Source organism: Pelodiscus sinensis, chromosome 24, assembly GCF_049634645.1.
Source record: "Pelodiscus sinensis isolate JC-2024 chromosome 24, ASM4963464v1, whole genome shotgun sequence".
Lineage (NCBI taxonomy): Eukaryota > Metazoa > Chordata > Testudines > Trionychidae > Pelodiscus > Pelodiscus sinensis.
In genome coordinates this window covers 10,220,748-10,238,427 of record NC_134734.1, presented here as the reverse complement: position 1 = coordinate 10,238,427, position 17,680 = coordinate 10,220,748, and the positions used below count along the sequence as shown (strand labels likewise).

At 55.6% G+C, this 17,680-nt stretch overlaps 1 protein-coding gene across 9 annotated transcripts in view; it reads right to left on the bottom strand.

The window, feature by feature from the left end:
- DNAH2 (dynein axonemal heavy chain 2) overlaps positions 1-17,680 on the bottom strand; it is a 293,067-nt gene that overhangs the window by 200,397 nt on the left and 74,990 nt on the right. For all 9 annotated transcript variants that reach the window (XM_075908075.1, XM_075908072.1, XM_075908076.1 and 6 more), the window contains 4 exons: positions 17,290-17,529; positions 16,649-16,837; positions 15,034-15,181; positions 12,579-12,771 (listed from right to left, as the gene is read on the bottom strand). In XM_075908075.1, coding sequence (XP_075764190.1) covers positions 12,579-12,771; positions 15,034-15,181; positions 16,649-16,837; positions 17,290-17,529 — 770 coding nt within the window. The remainder of the gene's footprint in view (positions 1-12,578; positions 12,772-15,033; positions 15,182-16,648; positions 16,838-17,289; positions 17,530-17,680) is intronic.

The window sequence follows — 17,680 nt, the reverse complement described above, 5'->3', positions numbered from 1 at the left end:
GGGGCATGGAGGTGACTAGATGGAGACACCTAGATTCACACTGAATGGATCACAGAAGCACAGTGAACTAAAGTGAGGATCCTTCTTATCTGGGCTATACAGGCCTTGTGGGAAACCAGTATGGCATTAGGGAATGCTGTGCTGCTTGGAGCTGGCTGGGGAATCTCTCTCCCATAACAGTCAGTGCTCTCACAAGCACCCCAGCATGGCACTATGGGGCACTGTGCTGCAGGGAGCTGGCTAAGGGAGCGCTCTCGCCTCACAGTCACTGTTGACACTAGTGCTCCAAAATGGCACTAGGGGGCCCTGTGCTGCAAGGAGCTGGCTGACGGAGTTTGCTTGTGCTCTCTCTCTCTCTCTCGCCTTGCAGTGAGATTGGCACTAGATGGCACTGTGCAGCATGGAGTTGACCAAGAGAGCTCTCTCCCTTCCCAGTCAGTGCTGACACCAGTGCCCCAGCATGACACTAGGAGGTACTGTGAAGCATGGAACTGACAGATGTTGCTCTCTTCCTTCACAGTCAGTGCTGATGCCAGTACCCCAGCACTAGGGGGCATTGTGCCACAGGGAGCAGTGTTTTAACCCGTAGCTGTGTTCTACTTTTTCACCCGCAAACTCCTGCTTGCGGAGAGGTGCCATACTGCTGACAGCACTGTTTGTTGTATGAGCCATGATATCGAGGCCTCGTGCTCATTAAGATCACCTGATCTTATTGGAAAGTCAGTAGCATTTCTATCTCCTAAACCAGCAGAGAAGGGGCCAGAGTAGCGATTTTGGGGAACGGGGACCACGGTGAGGTTTACAGCTGCTACATGAGGTTTCACCACCTACATTGCTTAGGATCACATATGTGAACCACACATGTACATCAGCACAGGCCGTGAAGCTACAAGGGCACTAACCGTAGCCTGATCACTTTATGGCCAGGCCACACCGCAGTGGAGCTGCGACCCACTACCAAGTTATAATACCTTTCACTTCAAATTTGTCCTGGCTGCCAGGGCTGGCCTTACCATGAGGCGAACTGAGGCGGCTGCCTCAGGTGCCAGACTGTGGGGGGGAAGAGGGGAACGTGCCACTAGGACCCAGAGTGTAGAAAATTGTGTCTGCTGCTGGTGCACATGTATTCTCTCTGCTCTAGATGCACAGAGATGGTGGAGTGCTGTGCTGGAGGAAGGCGGGCACAAGAGACATAACAGGCAGGCAGGAGAAAAGGTGGCACAGGGGCATTGTTTGAGCTTCCCACCTCAGATGCCAAAATGTTGTGGGCCGGCCCTGCTGGCTGCCACCCCAAATCGCCTTAAAATGACTTTGAAAATGTTGGTCAATGTGCTTAGATATCAGGACTTACAACTTCCAAGCCATTCCTGGCCCTTTGTGCTTAAACCCTCATACCAGTCTGGTGTAAGAATGTTAAAATGCGGTTAATTGACTAGTTGACTAGTCAATAGGCACTTCTGCATTCCTCCTTTGAAATGTACAAGAGACCCCCCCCCTTCCGGGTTTTTCAAAGGAGGAATGCGGAACTCCCTGCATTCAACATGCCTGCTTTGAAATGTACAGGAGTTCTGAGCAGGGGCTCTTGTGCATTTCAAAGCCATGGAGCCCGGGGTCAGCGGGGGACTCTCATTCCCCCACTGATCCATGCTAAGCTGCATGCTGCCAGGTGCCCGGGGTCAGCCACTTTGCAGTATCCTTCCGCCCCCACCCCCAAACCTCCCCTTCTTCGCTATCTCTATCTCATAGAGGCAGCAAAAGGGGAGAGAATATTGACTAGTCCACTAGTCTTTTACATCCTTAGTCTAGTGTCCTAGTAACCAACACCTGATGATTCCTGGGGAAGGTGAGGATCCGTAATACACCTGACCAACTGTACAACACTGTCCCAATCCTTCCTCAATCCTGCAGTGATCAACTAGTGTCCTGATGAGAACTGATCACTCCGGTCATGCCATTCCTTAAACATCTACCGCCGGTGTTATCCATGTCTCACAGGTGCTTATATACCACTGTGAATCTATGTGTTGTAACCTATTGAGTTCAGTTAGGCTCTAGATTAACATAATCTATCAACTAGGGTTAAATTCCAAAAGGGAACAAAACTGAATCTAGAACAGGGGTGGCCAACCCGTTCCAGACGAAGAGCCACAATAGCAGTGGAGACAGCGTGAAGAGCTGGGGCAAAGTTGTTGAGGAGGGGAAAAAAAAAAAAAAAAGGCCACACTGGGGTACATCCATCCCAGAGCGCAGCTTTTTTTTTTTTTTGGCTCAACAACTTTGCCTTGGCTCTTCACAATATTTCCACTGCTACTGTGGCTCACAAAACAAGCACTGGGAAGGGGTGAGAGGTGCAAGCTCTGGGTGCAGGAGGAAGTAGAGAAGAAGATGCTGGCTCAGTGATGGGTGCTCAAGGCTGGAGAGTGTTGGGTTCAGGGGGAGGGTTGGGGTGCTAAGCAAGCCGCAGGCTTGTGGCTATGAGGGTACAGGAGTATGGGCTGGGGTGCATGAGGGACTCAGGGCAGGGAAGCTGGGAGTATGATGGACTCAGGACACAGATTTGCAGTGTGTGGCTCGTGCAGGAGTATTGTGGCAGAAGACTGGGGATGTGGCAGTGCAGGAGTTTGGGGATGTGAGAGGCTCAGGACAGGGGGTTCCAGTGCATGATAGGCTCAGGTTTGGGGTTGGGGTGTGTGTGTGCAGGAGTGTAATGATGCTGCAGCCAGATGGGGGCTTGTTGGCCAGACTTCATTTTTAAAGAAACTATTATGTCAAACACAAAATGTTTCAGTGTTGTCTTTATTTATGGGGGGGACCTGTTTTGAGTCAGGGATCACTAACCCACAGAAAAGTCAGTCGGGGCCTGTGACGGGGCGACCCCTCCCCATCCCCTGTGCGACGCCGAGCAGGCGCTGCTCGGCCTCCCGGAGCGGCCGGCCCGAGAGTGTGCGGCTTGCACGCAAGCCGCGCCAGGGCTGGAAACGCCGGCAGCCCCGCCGGCGCGCGGCCGCAGCGCGGCAGGAGGGGCGGGGCTAGGGCGGGAGGAGTTCCCCTGCCCTGACGGACGTGGACGGCGGCCAACCGGGGACCAGACGGGCGCTGCCAGTCCCGCCCCGGCCGCTGACGGGGGAGAGGGAAGCCTCCGGCAGGAGGTTTAAAAGGAAACGCTTCGCCGCCATTAGGGGCGGCGGGGGCTATCGGGAGTCGGGGGTAGAACTGGGAGAGCGGGAGAGTCGGGCGACCTCCCCGGAGCAGGGACCCTGCCCCCACCCGGGCTACGCCATCACTGCCCTCTGTCGCTGAAGGGCGGGGGCGCGACAGGGCCGGCAGGCTGTCGGCCAAACCAAAGGTAAACACCCCGAGCGGGGAATGCCGGGGCGGGGGGGGAAGGAAGCAGCCCAGGGCAGAGCTCACTCGAGCTGGCGGGCTGACGAGTTACGGCAGGAGCCCTGTCAGCCGGACCGGAGCAAGTCAGTTCCGCGTCCTTAGGGCCCTGGGCTGGGGCCCGTGAGTGAGGGCGGGCCTGGGCCCTCCTTTCCCCCACCCATCAGTGGGGAAATTACACTGACGCTCAGGCAGAAGCAAAGCGCCTGAACGTGCAGCGGAGAGCCGAGACCCCGCAGGAGAGCGGGGTACCAGGACACCGGGAGGTGCCGCGCAAACCCCGGGGAAACCCCCGAGTATTCCGGGGCCCCACGGGTACACATGGTGGAGAATGTGGGCACTGTGAGGAGGGATCCCCCGCCCCTGGTAAGGAGGGGCGAAAGCGCCGCTTAGGGGAGCAAACTTACGAAAAATTTGTTTCAGTAGAAGCCGAAAGCGGGGGGGAGCCGCGAGGCCCGCCGCCTCCGGGAAAGGGACCGCGAGATGGATCCCGTCCAGGTGTTGGAGTGGATGAAGGCCACCCACAGGGAAAGTCAGCAGCAGCAGAATGCGCTGATCCAGCAGTTGTCCACACAACACCAAGAGCAGCAACGGCAGTTGATAAAAGAGCTGGCGGAGCAATTTAGGGAGCAGGCCCAGCTGTCGATGACCCAGAGGCCAGCCACGACTACCCAGGAGGAGGACCTCGATGAGAACGGGGAGGCTGGACCACGCCCGAGCATTCGGCTGACAAAAATGGGGGCCACCGATGATCCGGAGGCCTATTTGACGACGTTCAAGCGAGTGGCCACCGCCACTAGGTGACCAGAGACTCACTGGGCCACCATTTTGGCTCCTTATCTTACGGGACAGGCCCAGCTGGCATACCGGAGCTTAAGCGACAGAGACGCGCTACACTACTACAAGCTGAAGGAAGCCATTTTGGACCAGATGGGCATTACTCCCGAAACGTATCGGCAAAAGTTTAGGGGCGAACAATACACCCAAGGGACCCGGCCCAGGGTCATAGCCCAGCGATTAAGAGAGTCCGCGTGGAGATGGCTGGACCCCGAACAACGCACCAGGCAACAAGTGGCCGAGCTCGTGGTTCTGGAACAGTTCATCAATATACTGCCTAGCGGGGGCTCCCACTGGGTACGACGACACCACCCCTCCACGCTAAGCGAAGCGGTCGAACTAATGAACGACTACGAAGCCGGGGAAGGGTGGGAAAGAAGCCACAGGCCGGAGCGGCCACGGCCACCGCCACCCCGGCGAGCAGAACCGGCGAGAAGCCCCCGCGCTAAGGGAAGCCCCGAAAGGAGTGACAGATGGGAGGCCAGCAAAGGCACAGCAAGGCGACCATTGGCGCCAGCATGGTCCCTCCCATCCAAGGAAGGACCCCGAGAGGTGGGCGGACGCGCGTCGGAGGCGGGGGCGAGTCCTCCGAAACCCTCCGCGTCTAGGGGGCCATGCTTTCGCTGCGGGCAAGAAGGACATCTCATCAAGGATTGCCCCTTCATGGACTGCTCTTACACGCAGGCGTTAGCGGGGGATGGGATACCCGCTGAAGACGGTAAGATACTGCGCGAGGTCAGGATCAGGGACGAATTAGTGACCGCCCTTTTGGACTCGGGGTGTAGCCAGACTATAGTGCGGGCCGACCTAGTCCCCCCAAGAGGACCCCGGGGTCCCCCCGTACAGGTGCAGTGTGTGCACAGGGACATACACCAGTATACCACCGCGTGGGTGCAGATCCGCGACGGTATGGAAGACAGCTGGTGTTATGTGGTCTTAGCGCCCCAGTTAGCCTATCTGGCCTTGCTGGGCCGCGATTGGACCGGCTTCCGCAGGGCGGTGGGAGAGTGGCAAGCGGGCGGGGCCCCGGTGGAAGGGGGGACCAACTGGGGGCCCTCAGGGAACCACCGGGGGGGCGACGCCCCTATTACCCCTCGGGCTGAAGACCCAAACACAGGGGCCCTGGACCACCTCGAACTCAACAATGGTGACTTCCTCCAGGAACAGCGAGAAGACCCCACGTTACGCCATGCCTGGGCCACAGCGCGAGGGGAGACTGAGGAGGAAGAGGAGACGGGGGGAGGACCAGTGGGTCCGCACTTTGAGGTACGAGCGGACCGTTTGTATAGGGTAGACGAAGGGGAGGGGGAGCAAGCCTCCCGACGGCAGCTACTCGTACCCCGCCGGTACCGGTACCACCTCATGGAGGTGGCCCACGCCAACCCTTGGGCAGGCCACCTGGGACAGGAGAAAACAGTGAAGGGGTTATTACAACGCTTCTACTGGCCCGGGGTGTACCGCGAGGTACGGGATTTTTGTGAGTCGTGCCCGGAATGCCAGAAGGCGGGACCCCGAAATGTGCCAAAAGCCCCCCTGGTGCCCCTCCCGATAATAGACGTACCTTTCGAGAGGATAGCTATGGACATCGTAGGGCCCTTGGATAAGTCGAAGGCGGGCCATCAATACATATTGGTCGTCTTGGACTATGCTACGAGGTATCTGGAGGCCGTGCCCCTCCGAAACACGCACGCAGCCACCCTAGCAAAGGAACTGATGAAGTTGTTCTCCCGCGTCGGACAACCCAAGGAGATACTGACCGACCAAGGTACCAATTTTACCTCTCGATTAATGGCGGAATTGTGCCGCCTGTTCCAAATTAAAAGCATACGGACCTCAGTGTACCATCCCCAGACGGATGGGCTGGTTGAGCGTTTTAACCGGACACTGAAGGGTATGTTACGGAGATTCACAGAACAGGACCCTAGAGAGTGGGACACTCTGTTACCTGCGTTATTGTTTGCCGTACGGGAAGCCCCCCAAGCGTCCACAGGGTTTTCGCCCTTTGAATTACTGTATGGGCGGCAACCAAGGGGTATTCTCGATGTAATCAAGGAAAGGTGGGAGGACCAAGAGACCCGGGTGCGGGGTCGGTACAATATATTCTGAACTTGAGGCAAAAGTTGCGGACCCTCACAGACGTGGCTAGGGACAACTTAGAAAGTGCTCAAGAAACACAAGCCCGATATTATAACCGGGGAGCTCGTCTCAGGGTTTTCGAGCCAGGGCAGCGGGTCCTGCTACTACTCCCCACCCCGGGTTCAAAACTGGTAGCTAAGTGGCAGGGCCCCTTTGAAGTGGTGAGGCGCATCGGGGAGGTCGATTACGAGGTCAAGTTAACAGGAAGGGCAGGTGGCACCAAGGTATACCATGTAAACTTATTGAAGGCCTGGAAGGGGCGGGAGGCCTTGTTTATAAACCCCCTTCCCCCAGACCCAAAACTGGGACCCGGAGAGGGGGGGCAGGCCACCCCTGGTCTCTCGCAGATGGGGGCCGACCTCACCCCCGAGCAACAGGCGGACCTGGAGAACTTGCTGAGCCGCTTCCCAGATGTGATGACGGACAAGCCAGGCCACACCACTCTGGCCCACCACCACATCGAAACCGAGCCAGGAAAGAAGGTACGAGACCAGGTGCGTCCCTTGCCCTGAAAGATGTGGGAACCCGTGAAAGCGGAGTTGCAGAATATGATCCAGTGGGGTGTGGTAGAGGAGTCGTACAGCGAGTGGCGTAGTCCTATAGTTCTAGTGCCGAAACCTGACGGGTCGATGAGGTTCTGCATAGATTTCCGCAAAGTGAACGCCCTGTCCCGATTCGACGCTTACCCCATGCCTCGGGTAGACGAGCTGCTGGACCGCCTGGGAGGTGCGCACTCTCTCTCCACCCTTGATCTGACCCACGGCTACTGGCAGATCCCCTTATCACCGTCATCCCGAGAGAAGACGGCCTTCTCAACCCCATTTGGGCTGTATCATTTTATCCAGATGCCTTTCGGACTGCACGGAGCGGCCGCCACCTTTCAGCGGCTTATGGAGCGGGTGCTAAAAACCCATGACCAATATGCCGCGGCATATATCGATGACATTGTCATATACAGTAAGTCCTGGACCGAGCACCTACTCCACGTAAAGGCCATATTGCAAGAACTCCGCCAAGCCCGACTGACGGCGAACCCCCGAGTGCCACTTTGGCGAGAAGGAGGTCTCCTATTTAGGTTACACGGTCGGTCGGGGCCAGCTACGACCCTTGGTGGAGAAAGTGGAGGCGCTACGCACGTATCGGCCCCCGCGAACCAAGAGGCAGGTTCGGCAGTTTTTGGGGCTGGCCGGCTATTACTGCCGCTTCGTCCCCAATTTTGCGGCAATAGCGGCACCCCTGACAGATCTGACACGTGCCGCCCTACCCCAGAAGGTACGATGGTCCCCAGAGTGCGAGGAGGCCTTCCAGAAGTTGAAAGATTGTCTAACCCGAGCCCCGGTGTTAGCACAGCCCAACTTTAAACAGCCCTTCACCCTCTATACGGACGCCTCGGAAAATGGAATAGGGGCGGTCCTGGCGCAAGGGGAGGGAGTAAACGAACACCCCGTTGTCTACATCAGCCGTAAGCTGTTTACACGGGAGTGTAAGTACGCGACGATCGAGAAGGAGGCCTTGGCGGTAAAATGGGCGATTGACTTATTGAGGTACTATCTTTTAGGTAACCGTTTCCGGGTAGTGACGGACCACGCACCCCTACGGTGGCTACAAACTATGAAGGACACGAATGCCCGCGTGATGCATTGGTATTTGACCCTGCAGCCATACGCATTCGAGGTGGCCCACAGAGCCGGAAACCTACACCAAAACGCGGACTTCTTTTCAAGACGACATGAAGAGGAGGAGGACACAGAACCAGGAGTGGTGACTAATTTGGAAAGCGGGGTGTGTGACGGGGCGACCCCTCCCCGTCCCCTGTGCGATGCCGAGCAGGCGCTGCTCGGCCTCCGGGGGGGGCCGGCCCGAGAGTGCGCGGCTTGGTGCAAGCCGCGCCGGGGCTGGAAACGCCGGCAGCCCCGCCGGCGCGCGGCCGCGGTGCGGCAGAAGGGGCGGGGCTAGGGCGGGAGGAGTTCCCCCGCCCTGATGGACGCGGACGGCGGCCAACCGGGGACCAGACGGGCGCTGCCAGTCCCGCCCCGGCCGCTGACGGGGGAGAGAGAAGCCTCCGGCAGGAGGTTTAAAAGGAAACGCCTCGCCGCCATTAGGGGCGGCGGGGGCTATCGGGAGTCGGGGGTAGAACTGGGAGAGCGGGAGAGTCGGGCGACCTCCCCAGAGCGTGGACCCTGCCCCCACCCGGGCTACGCCATCACAGCCCTCCGTCGCTGAAGGGCAGGGGCGCGACAGGGCCGGCAGGCTGTCGGCCAAACCAAAGGTAAACACCCCGAGCGGGGAACGCCGGGGCGGGGGGAGGAAGGAAGCAGCCCAGGGCAGAGCTCACTCGAGCTGGCGGGCTGACGAGTTACGGCAGGAGCCCCGTCAGCCGGACTGGAGCAAGTCAGTTCCGCGTCCTTAGGGCCCTGGGCTGGGGCCCGTGAGTGAGGGTGGGCCCGGGCCCTCCCATCAGTGGGGAAATTACACTGACGCTCAGGTGGAAGCAAAGCGCCTGAACGTGCAGCGGAGAGCCGAGACCCCGCAGGAGAGCGGGGTACCAGGACACCGGGAAGTGCCGCGCAAACCCCGGGGAAACCCCCGAGTATTCCGGGGCCCCACGGGTACAGGGCCACACAAGTGAGATTCAAAAAAACAACTGCTCCAAACCCCCCCAAGCCTCACTAATGAGGCCCTAACTGTGCTAGTGGGGGCAGAGGACAGGGTGCTGGGGCAGGGTGCTGGTGGGTGCTGAGGTAGGGTACTCGTGGCGGGGTCTGGCCCGGAAGAGGGGACAGACAGCTGGGACCAGTACCTGGGGATCCTGGGTCTCAGGAAGTGCACTGGCTGCTCTTCCCCTCCCATCCCACAGGCACTCCCCCTGCTCTAACCCAATCCCCCTTCCCTTCCCCAGAGCCAGGAACATACACCCCTAACCCAATTCCACACCCCCCCCAGAACCAGGCACCAGCCCCCCTTTATACCAATCCCCCTCCTCCCATGCTCTAACCTAATTCTTGGCTCCCTGAGGTGGAGCCACCAGTACAACTACATGTGTCTCCCTCCAGGCGCTGGGGCACATGTGCAGAGCAGCCAGCCTTGAGATGTGCTGGCTGGGATGCCGTGCGCAGCCTCCCCAGCCCCCCCCCAAACCCAATCTTCCTCCCTTTCCCTCCCCTCCACCAGACTAGAGCCAGGCACACACACACACACTCTAACCTAATTCCTGGGTCCCGGAGCCACCACCGCTACAGCTGCACGTCTCCCTCCAGGCACTGGGGCGCACGCGCTAAGTGGCCGGCACGCCATGCGCACCCCCCCAACCCAATCTTCCTCAACCTCTTCTCCCCTTCCCCAGAGCCAGACACCTCCCTTTCCCACTCTACCCTAATCCCCCTCCCCCACTAACCTTATACTAAGGTCCTGGAGTCGCCACTGGCGCCAATACAGCTGCACCCGGAGCCACTACCTGTGCTCAGCAGCCAGCCGCTAGCACGTGTAGGCTGGGATGCTGTGTGCGACCTGGCCTATACATGCAAGATATGACACAGAGCGCTGGGGGCCGTGAGCAGAACAGCACGGGCTGTGAGCACGGACATGGGTCACAGCAGCCCAGCTGCAAGAGCGGCTGACCTGAGACGGGTTCCATCTCGGTTCCGTCAGGAGCCGCCATTTTTTTTGGCCACCCCTGGTCTAGAAGAAACAGATGTATTACATTTTATCAACTAGATTAGATTTTAGAATGATCAGAGGTTAGTGGATTATAATCTAGTCCAGGATCCAGATTAGATTTGATGTAGCAGAGAAAACATTTGGATGAAGAAAGCCTAAATGCAAAGGGGAGGAGCTTCCCCGAGGGCTCAGTGTGGGATTTGGAAGTTGCTTTAGGCAAAAGGAGCATTTTTAAAAGGAGCAAGGAATGTGTTATGGCACTGCGATGGGAGCAGCTGCTATTAGGAAAGAGAAATCTATTCCCTCCAAATGATTTGTTAATTGAAACATGTTTTTATTTCTTTGCTCCTGACTCATCCAAGTGAGGCCAGCAGGTGGAGGACAGTTCTGGCCCGGTGGGATCTTATTAAATCTTCCTGACTGTTCCATTAATTAATTCCCCGTCTATGGGTCACTAGAAACATGAGGCCAAACTTTATTAAACAAGGAAGCCAAAAATGGCCCCAGAAGAGACAGATGAGGAACAGAGGCAAACAGGCATATTATGGTTGCTGGAGAAAGGCAGAAATGGATAGGGAGGCAGCATCTAGTTACAGATCCAAATTTACCTCTGTCCTACACCGAGCCTGAAAATTATGAATGTCAAACACTGAGTCAGCACAGCACACAGGATAGGAAAATGCTGCTTGTGCTAAATAAATTAATCCTGCTTCATTCCTTTTAACAGCTGGTTTTCAAGTATGCCTCGTTCTGGGTCTGTGTTCCACCTTCTGGCTTACAACTGGGCCATGCCAAGGTGGGAGGCACAGATCACACAGTGGAATCTCTCTTCCTGGTACTGTTCTAAGCAGCCCTCAGAAGGCTTTCAAGGCTTTAATAGTGAATGCGTCTTCACACTGAAGTACCTTTGAGGAAATGGGGAGCAGAAAGCCCATAAGCTGCACTGTAAACTAAAGTATTCCACAGGCAAAACTGCAATTGGTTTAGGGAGTGGTTACACTGTAATAACAACCGACTCCAAGGCCCTGCTCACAGCATGGTTCTCTCCTGACCTGCTTACAGCACAATTCCATTGCTAGTCATTTGTTATCTTCTTTCGGAGACTGACGAAAGCAAACCAGAACTGCAAGACACATAGAGGCCTTAACTGCGTAAATGCTGGAACCCCTATCCATGCTCATGCCTTTAGTGAATTTCTAAGGTCCCAAAGTGCTTTTAAAGCAGAAAGCATCATTAACCCCTTTCATAGACAGGGAAGTCGAGGCAGAGAGGTGCAGTGACTTGCCCTAGGGCACCCAGCAGGCTAGTAACAGAGCTTGGAAAAGAATCCACGTCTTGAGAGTCCCAATCCAGTGATCTACTCACATGAGAAGAAAGGATTTCTACCCCATTTACCTAGGATGCTAAACCAGTGCCTTGTAGCTAGAGCCCTCAATGCAGTGCCTGCAGGGAAGCTATAAAACATCCTATTGACAAGCTGACTGGCTCTATTTCTCTTACTTTTTAAAAAACATATATAAAATTGCTTGCAATGTTTGCATGTAAGCAGAATATTAGTTTCTTCAAAATTCAACTGCTCCTGCTGCTTCCTCTTTCAACCCCATCATTCACACAGTGCTGAAAGCTAGCCACCTCCAGGGAGGGGGACAGCACCCATTTATCCATACACAGTGGTGTGCCACAACATTTTCCAATGGGAAGGGAAGGGAATAACTGTGTGGTTGGAATAGCAGGGGTGATTTAGGGAAGCAGAATGGAATTGCTGCAGCTGGGATCCAGCCAGCACACTGAGGTTAATGCTCTAACTCAGAGGAAAGGTACCAGGAAATCTTTAACAACCACAAGTCATCAGATATTTAGCTTTGTATCTGAGCAGAATCACTTCCAGCAGCATGTGTTCCCAGCACTAGACTGGGGTATTGTGGTGAATGCTAATTTGTAGGGAAAAGTCCACAGCACTTAGCACCTCGCCAGGACCAGTGCTGGCTATGGGAAGAGCCCCTTACACTGCTTCTTGCAACATAGCACCCGGTACCTAGTCAGTGCTCGCCAGTGTTCCCTATAAGCCATGCACCTGGGCGTTGGCCCAGGAAAGTCTCAAATTCTGCCCAGCTGATTAACAGAGCACCCACAGCCACCTGCAGCCAGCAGCATGTGCTTCTATTGGTGGTGCACATCAGCACATGCCTCAGTGCATGCAACAAAATTCATTATGCATATGGATGGAAAAAATTAAAGAGCATTGATGCTGGTTATGGGAAGAGCCCCCCACTGAGCCACCCACACTGCTCCCTTGCAACACAGAACCTGGCACCTCTCCAGGGTCAGTGCTGGCTATGGAGAGATCCCCCCCTGAGTCACCCACATGACTCAGTGGGACTCAGATTTTGATAGAGGTCTCTTGTTCAATATCCAACAGGACAGGCCCTATTTAACTTGTAAGCTCTATCAATTTCCGAAGGACAGTAGAGTGGACATCCCTGAATCTCCAACATCTCCAGGAGACCAGTCTGTTCAAGGGGGAGAACGTAGGGTACAAGCATCCATGGACACAGACCCTCACTTACCGAGCCGTGTCTGCATCAAAGGATGACACGAGTGGGTTGAGGTGACGGTAACGGTTAATGAAGGAGTCCTTGTTGACCTCCCAGATCTCACGGTACACATCCCAGGTCTTCAGATATGCCTGGAGGAGTGTGGCATTTGCTTGCATGCCACCACTGATCAGTGCCTGGATTTTCTTGATATCTTCATCACGCTCTGAGTGCAGAGAGACAAACAGAATAGTGATCAACCATCTCTCTGCCCAAAAGGCCAGTCCCAGTGAATCAGAACCCCTTTTGCAAAGCTCGCCAGCCCTTTGGGAAATACTGAGATGGGGATGAAACTGAGGCACAGAGCAGGGACATGCCTTTACAGGGTCGGGTGTGCACATGCAGGAACTTGTTCCGTGACGAACAGGGCCGGCCCGAGGTATTCTGGTGCCCTGGGCACGGGCGCACAGTGCTGCCCCCAAGCGCACAATGTATGCATGGGCCCGCCCATGGGGAGCGGGCCCGCCCCCCTGGGGTGTAAGGCCTGCCCCCCGGGATGCACGGTGCAGCGCAGCCCGGGGCCCACCCCTAGGGCGCACGGTGCAAGCGCGGCCCAGTCCGGCCCGGCTGTCGCTGCTGGCACGCGTGCCGGGCCGTGTAGGACCCCGCAGCAATGGGGGGGAAGAGCACTGCTGGCCGGCACTACGGGGATGTGGGCGGGCTGGCGCTGCGGAAGCCAGGCACGTGGTGCCTGATGGCAGCTGTAAGGGACACCACACACCCCTTACAGCTGCCGTCAGGCACCCCCCATCGGTTGGCGCCCTGGAAAGCTGCCCGGCTCGCCCATGCCTCCGTCCAGCCCTGGTGACAAATGTACACTATATTCAGTAGGGATATTAGATAGCAATTAATTGAATAGTCATGTAATCATATCAAATTTTAGCAGTTACACAAATATTCAACAGACCCAGGGACAGGCCCAGCAGCCAGTGCACTCCCAGCCCCACTCCTGGGGAACCCCCTGCCACTGAGCCTCTGAGGCAACAACATAGGTGACAAGTGGGAGCCGGTCTGTGAGGGGATCTGGTTTAAATGCAGAGTCAGCAAGTGTGGGGAAGCAGCAGCAGCCCCTGTTTGCGGGGGGCCTGAGCTCCCCACGGACAGAGGCTGTGCCAGCATCTCACAGAGCAGCCTCTATCTGTGGTGGGACCAGACTTGCCGCACAAAGGCTGCCCCACGCAAACACCCCGACCCTCTTCCCTTCCCCCACCCCCCGCACTGCTGCCTCTGATAGAGACAGGAGCACAGGGGAGGCAGACAGCTCCCACCCCGAGCACTGGCTCCTGCCTGCTTCTCCTCACTGTCTATGTGGGAGGTAGCAAGGGGGGGCAGGTAGCTGCATGGAGATGGCACACAAGGAGAGCCAGCTTAATAGCCAGTTCCCCACACATACTGGTTCCCACTTGGTCCCCCTCCCCACAGTGGTGCCTCTTTTGAAAGCCAGCTTCCCACATGTACCAACTTCTGCCTACCGTAGCTGCCTCGGATACAGAGGCAGCAAGGGGAAGGGATGCATGTAGTCGATCAGGTTAATTGTGTATTCGACTACATGTTTACATCCCTAATATTAAGGCAATGTCTGTCTAGGTGCAACATATGACTTGCAGGAGCTGCTAAGCCAGCTACTGAGTGCCACAGAGTGAAATAAATACAAATAAAGCATCACGGCAAGGAAACTGAACGAAGGAAAAATCACAGCTGAACCAGGCTAGGGAATCATCTGCTCCAGGGATCAGGTAGGAGAATGGAGCCAGCCAAGTTACCTCATCCGGTTCCTTGTGGTCTGAACACTGAGGACATCTCTACACTGGGTTTTCAAACCCACATCAGCAAGTCACAGAGCCCAGCTATACAAACTCAGGCTCACACTAAAAACAGCCGTGTATACATGGGCTGAGCTAGACTGGACTGGAGCTCAGGCTCCAAAACCCATTTCTTCCCCAGCTTCGGAGCCTGAACACCTATACAGCTGGTTTTAACATCGGGTCCAAGCCCACATCTGTAGCATCAGGCTTTGAGACTCACCGCTATGGGTTTGAAGACACAGCATATACATACCCAGAGAAATTGAACTAGGGATGTTATAAATTAAAAAATTGTGTAACTAAATTTTTTTCAGTTACATGGTTAATCGCAGCCTTAAAGTGGGGCTGGTGCAGCTCCCAGAGGCCACTGTGGGGCTGTTGAAACTGTCAGGGCTCCTACAGCTCCCGGTCTGCAGAGCTGCTGTAAGCTCCCAGAAATCCTATGAAAAATGTAACCAGTGCTGGTAACCAATAAGCATTAGCTTATCGGTTAAACAGTTACTCGGTTACACTCTTATATCCTTACACTGAACAATGTGACGCATCACCCTGAAGAGCAGACTCTTTTAGACGGAGCTGTAGTCCACATAGATAGCATCTGAGTACGCGGGTAGCCTCCTTACCCACGAGAATCGAGATGGGATCACGGAGGAATTTGCGTTTGGTCAGGATCTCTGGCAGGTGGCGGAAGACAGAGATGCTGGTAATTAGGTGACTGCTGATGTCATTGACCATACTAGCAAGCTGGGTCAAAGTTGGGGAAAATTCAACCTGGAAACACAAAGGGGCAGGGCTAGCAGAGAGGGGGACCCACAAGAGGTGGGCAGGCAACAAATGATCAGCAAACTCAAAGAGACCTACCACATAAGCACTGGAAAATCTATCCCATCCCCACAGCTGGAAAAGCACTGGCAGGCTGCAATATACTGGACCTGAAAATCCTGTCATTCTGATTTCCATCTTTCTACCCCCTTCCTCTCCCAGCTCCCACACACACCAGCTCTGGCCCCGCCACTCCTCGGGCCACGTCGCTTGGGGGAGGGGCTGGGGGAAAAAGGTGGAATGGGGTGGAAGGCAAGAGGAAGGAGAGGCAGGGTGAAGGCGGAGTAAGGGCAGGAAGGGGGCAGAGCAGAGACGGGAGAGAGGTAGGGCCTGGGGAAGAGGCCCTTCCCTGATCTGCGGGGCAGTGGGTCACATAGCCAGTGGGCCCCTGTGGACTCCTCTTCCCAGTTGCCCCTAGTCAGAGTTGAGGGAGAAAGAAAAGTGAGAAGGTAATCAGACAGCCATGATTTTAAGATCAAATCTCTTTTGCCTGAAGGCATGCAGTGAATGTGTTAGCCTGGCACAACTGAGCAGTAGGGATGTAAACAAGCAATCGATTAACTGATAAGCCTAGGCTTATCTGTTGATCTTCTCAACTACTCACACTTCCCATCCCCACCCCCTGCTGCCTGGACCCACCACAGGCAGAGACTGGTCCCCAACAGCAGCCCCTGTCCGCAGGGGGTCCGAGTGCCCAACAGACAGAAAGAGCAGAGATCCCCTGTGGACAGGAGCTTCTGCCAGACCAACTTCTGTCCATGGCCAGCCCAGACTGCCACAGACAGAAGCTGCTTTGCATCAGCCTCCCTCCCTCTCCAAAGCAGCCTCTGTCTGTGGGGAGCTCAGACCCCCACAGACAGGGGCTGCTGCCATCCTGCTCTGCTTCCTCTGTATTAGAGGCAGCAGCACAGGGCAGCAGGCAGCTGGTCTGCACAGGGAGCTGTTTTTTAAACTGGCTCCCCTTGCAGACCAGCTTCTACCTGGCACCCCACTCTGCTGCCTCTGATACACTCTGCAGCAGTGTGGGCTAGCAGGGGGTTTCCCAAGAGTGGGGCCAGATTGCACTGGCTGCCGGCCCCACCCCTGGGGACTATAGAATAGTCAATAACCACTATGAATTCATGCGGTTGCTCACCTATTAAATTACTCGATATCTAACATCCCTACTGAGCAGCTGTAATCCCAGCCTTCCATCATTCATTTCTATATGCAGAATATTGGCTCTTAACACTCTCACCAGTCCTTAGTCAGGCTGTACTTTGCGGGGGACACTACTTCAGCACTGAATGCAGCAAGTCCCAGACTTAGGATCATTTTCAATCCCTGCATGACATGCCACTAATCACTGGCAGGGACCATCCGGTGGGGCTCAGCTGCCCTGTAGGCACTGACAAAAGCTGAAGAAGAAGGGCTCACCTGAGCAGAGGGTGCCGGGTAGTTGTCCTGCAGGATTACCTTGACCCTGAACAGGGGGTTAGTAGTGGTCTTGCCATCCCCATTGATGGCCTTGGAGAGTTCTAGCAGGGACCACTTGACATTGAGCCTGAAGGCTTCCTCCATCATTCTGTTCATCTTAACAGTGTAGGCCATCCAGTACTGCTGCACCTGAGGGGAGAAACAAGTTAAGATGAGAAAGGCAGCACAGGAGGTAAAAGACAACACAGCACACCAGAGCAAAGACAGCCAGGGTAAAAGACAACAAATGCTAAGCTAAATTTAAAGGGCTCAGAACTCCAACCACCACCGCAGTTGCAGCAGCAGTGGCCAGGAGTCCTGGGCCCTTTGAAATCACTGGGCCTCGGGCAACTGCCCCTTTTGCCATCTGCTGACAGTGAGCCCGTGGGTGGGCAGGGACAGCTGAGTGAGAAATTAAAGACATTGCAGGTGACAGAGAGTCTCTGTCACATAGTGCAGATCTAAAATGTGTACAGAACACAGGCCCTTAACACAGAGGTCTCCTGACAGAATCAAATAGAGCACTGCATGCTGGGATTTGTCCCTGATAGCAGACAGAGCAAGGCTTACTGGAAGCTGTCAGGCCCCAGGCCTCTCTTTACCTCGGCACTATCATGTTTGAAGACTTCATAGGTTTGACACATAATGGTGATGACCTCCTCATGGATACCCATCAGTTTCTGCTGCATCCAAGCACGGTGCTCCTTCTGGTCCTCCTCAAACTCCAGGTCGTTATAGACCCGCTTGCCAGTGATCCGCACCAGCAGCGCCTCGCTGATCTGCTGGGCACTGCGAGCGATGGTAAGGGTGGCTGCCTTGAATTCATTCACAATAGTCTGCACCTGAGGGTCAGCAGCAGCAAAGCAGGTTCAGGGCCCTAGGGTCTGCCAAAGGTGAAACTGAGTAATTGCGGCTCTGTTTGAGCAAGGCAGGCATGAGGCTAAGGGATGGGAGGCTCTCCCTTTGCCGCCCCACCTCGATTCTGGGTGCAAA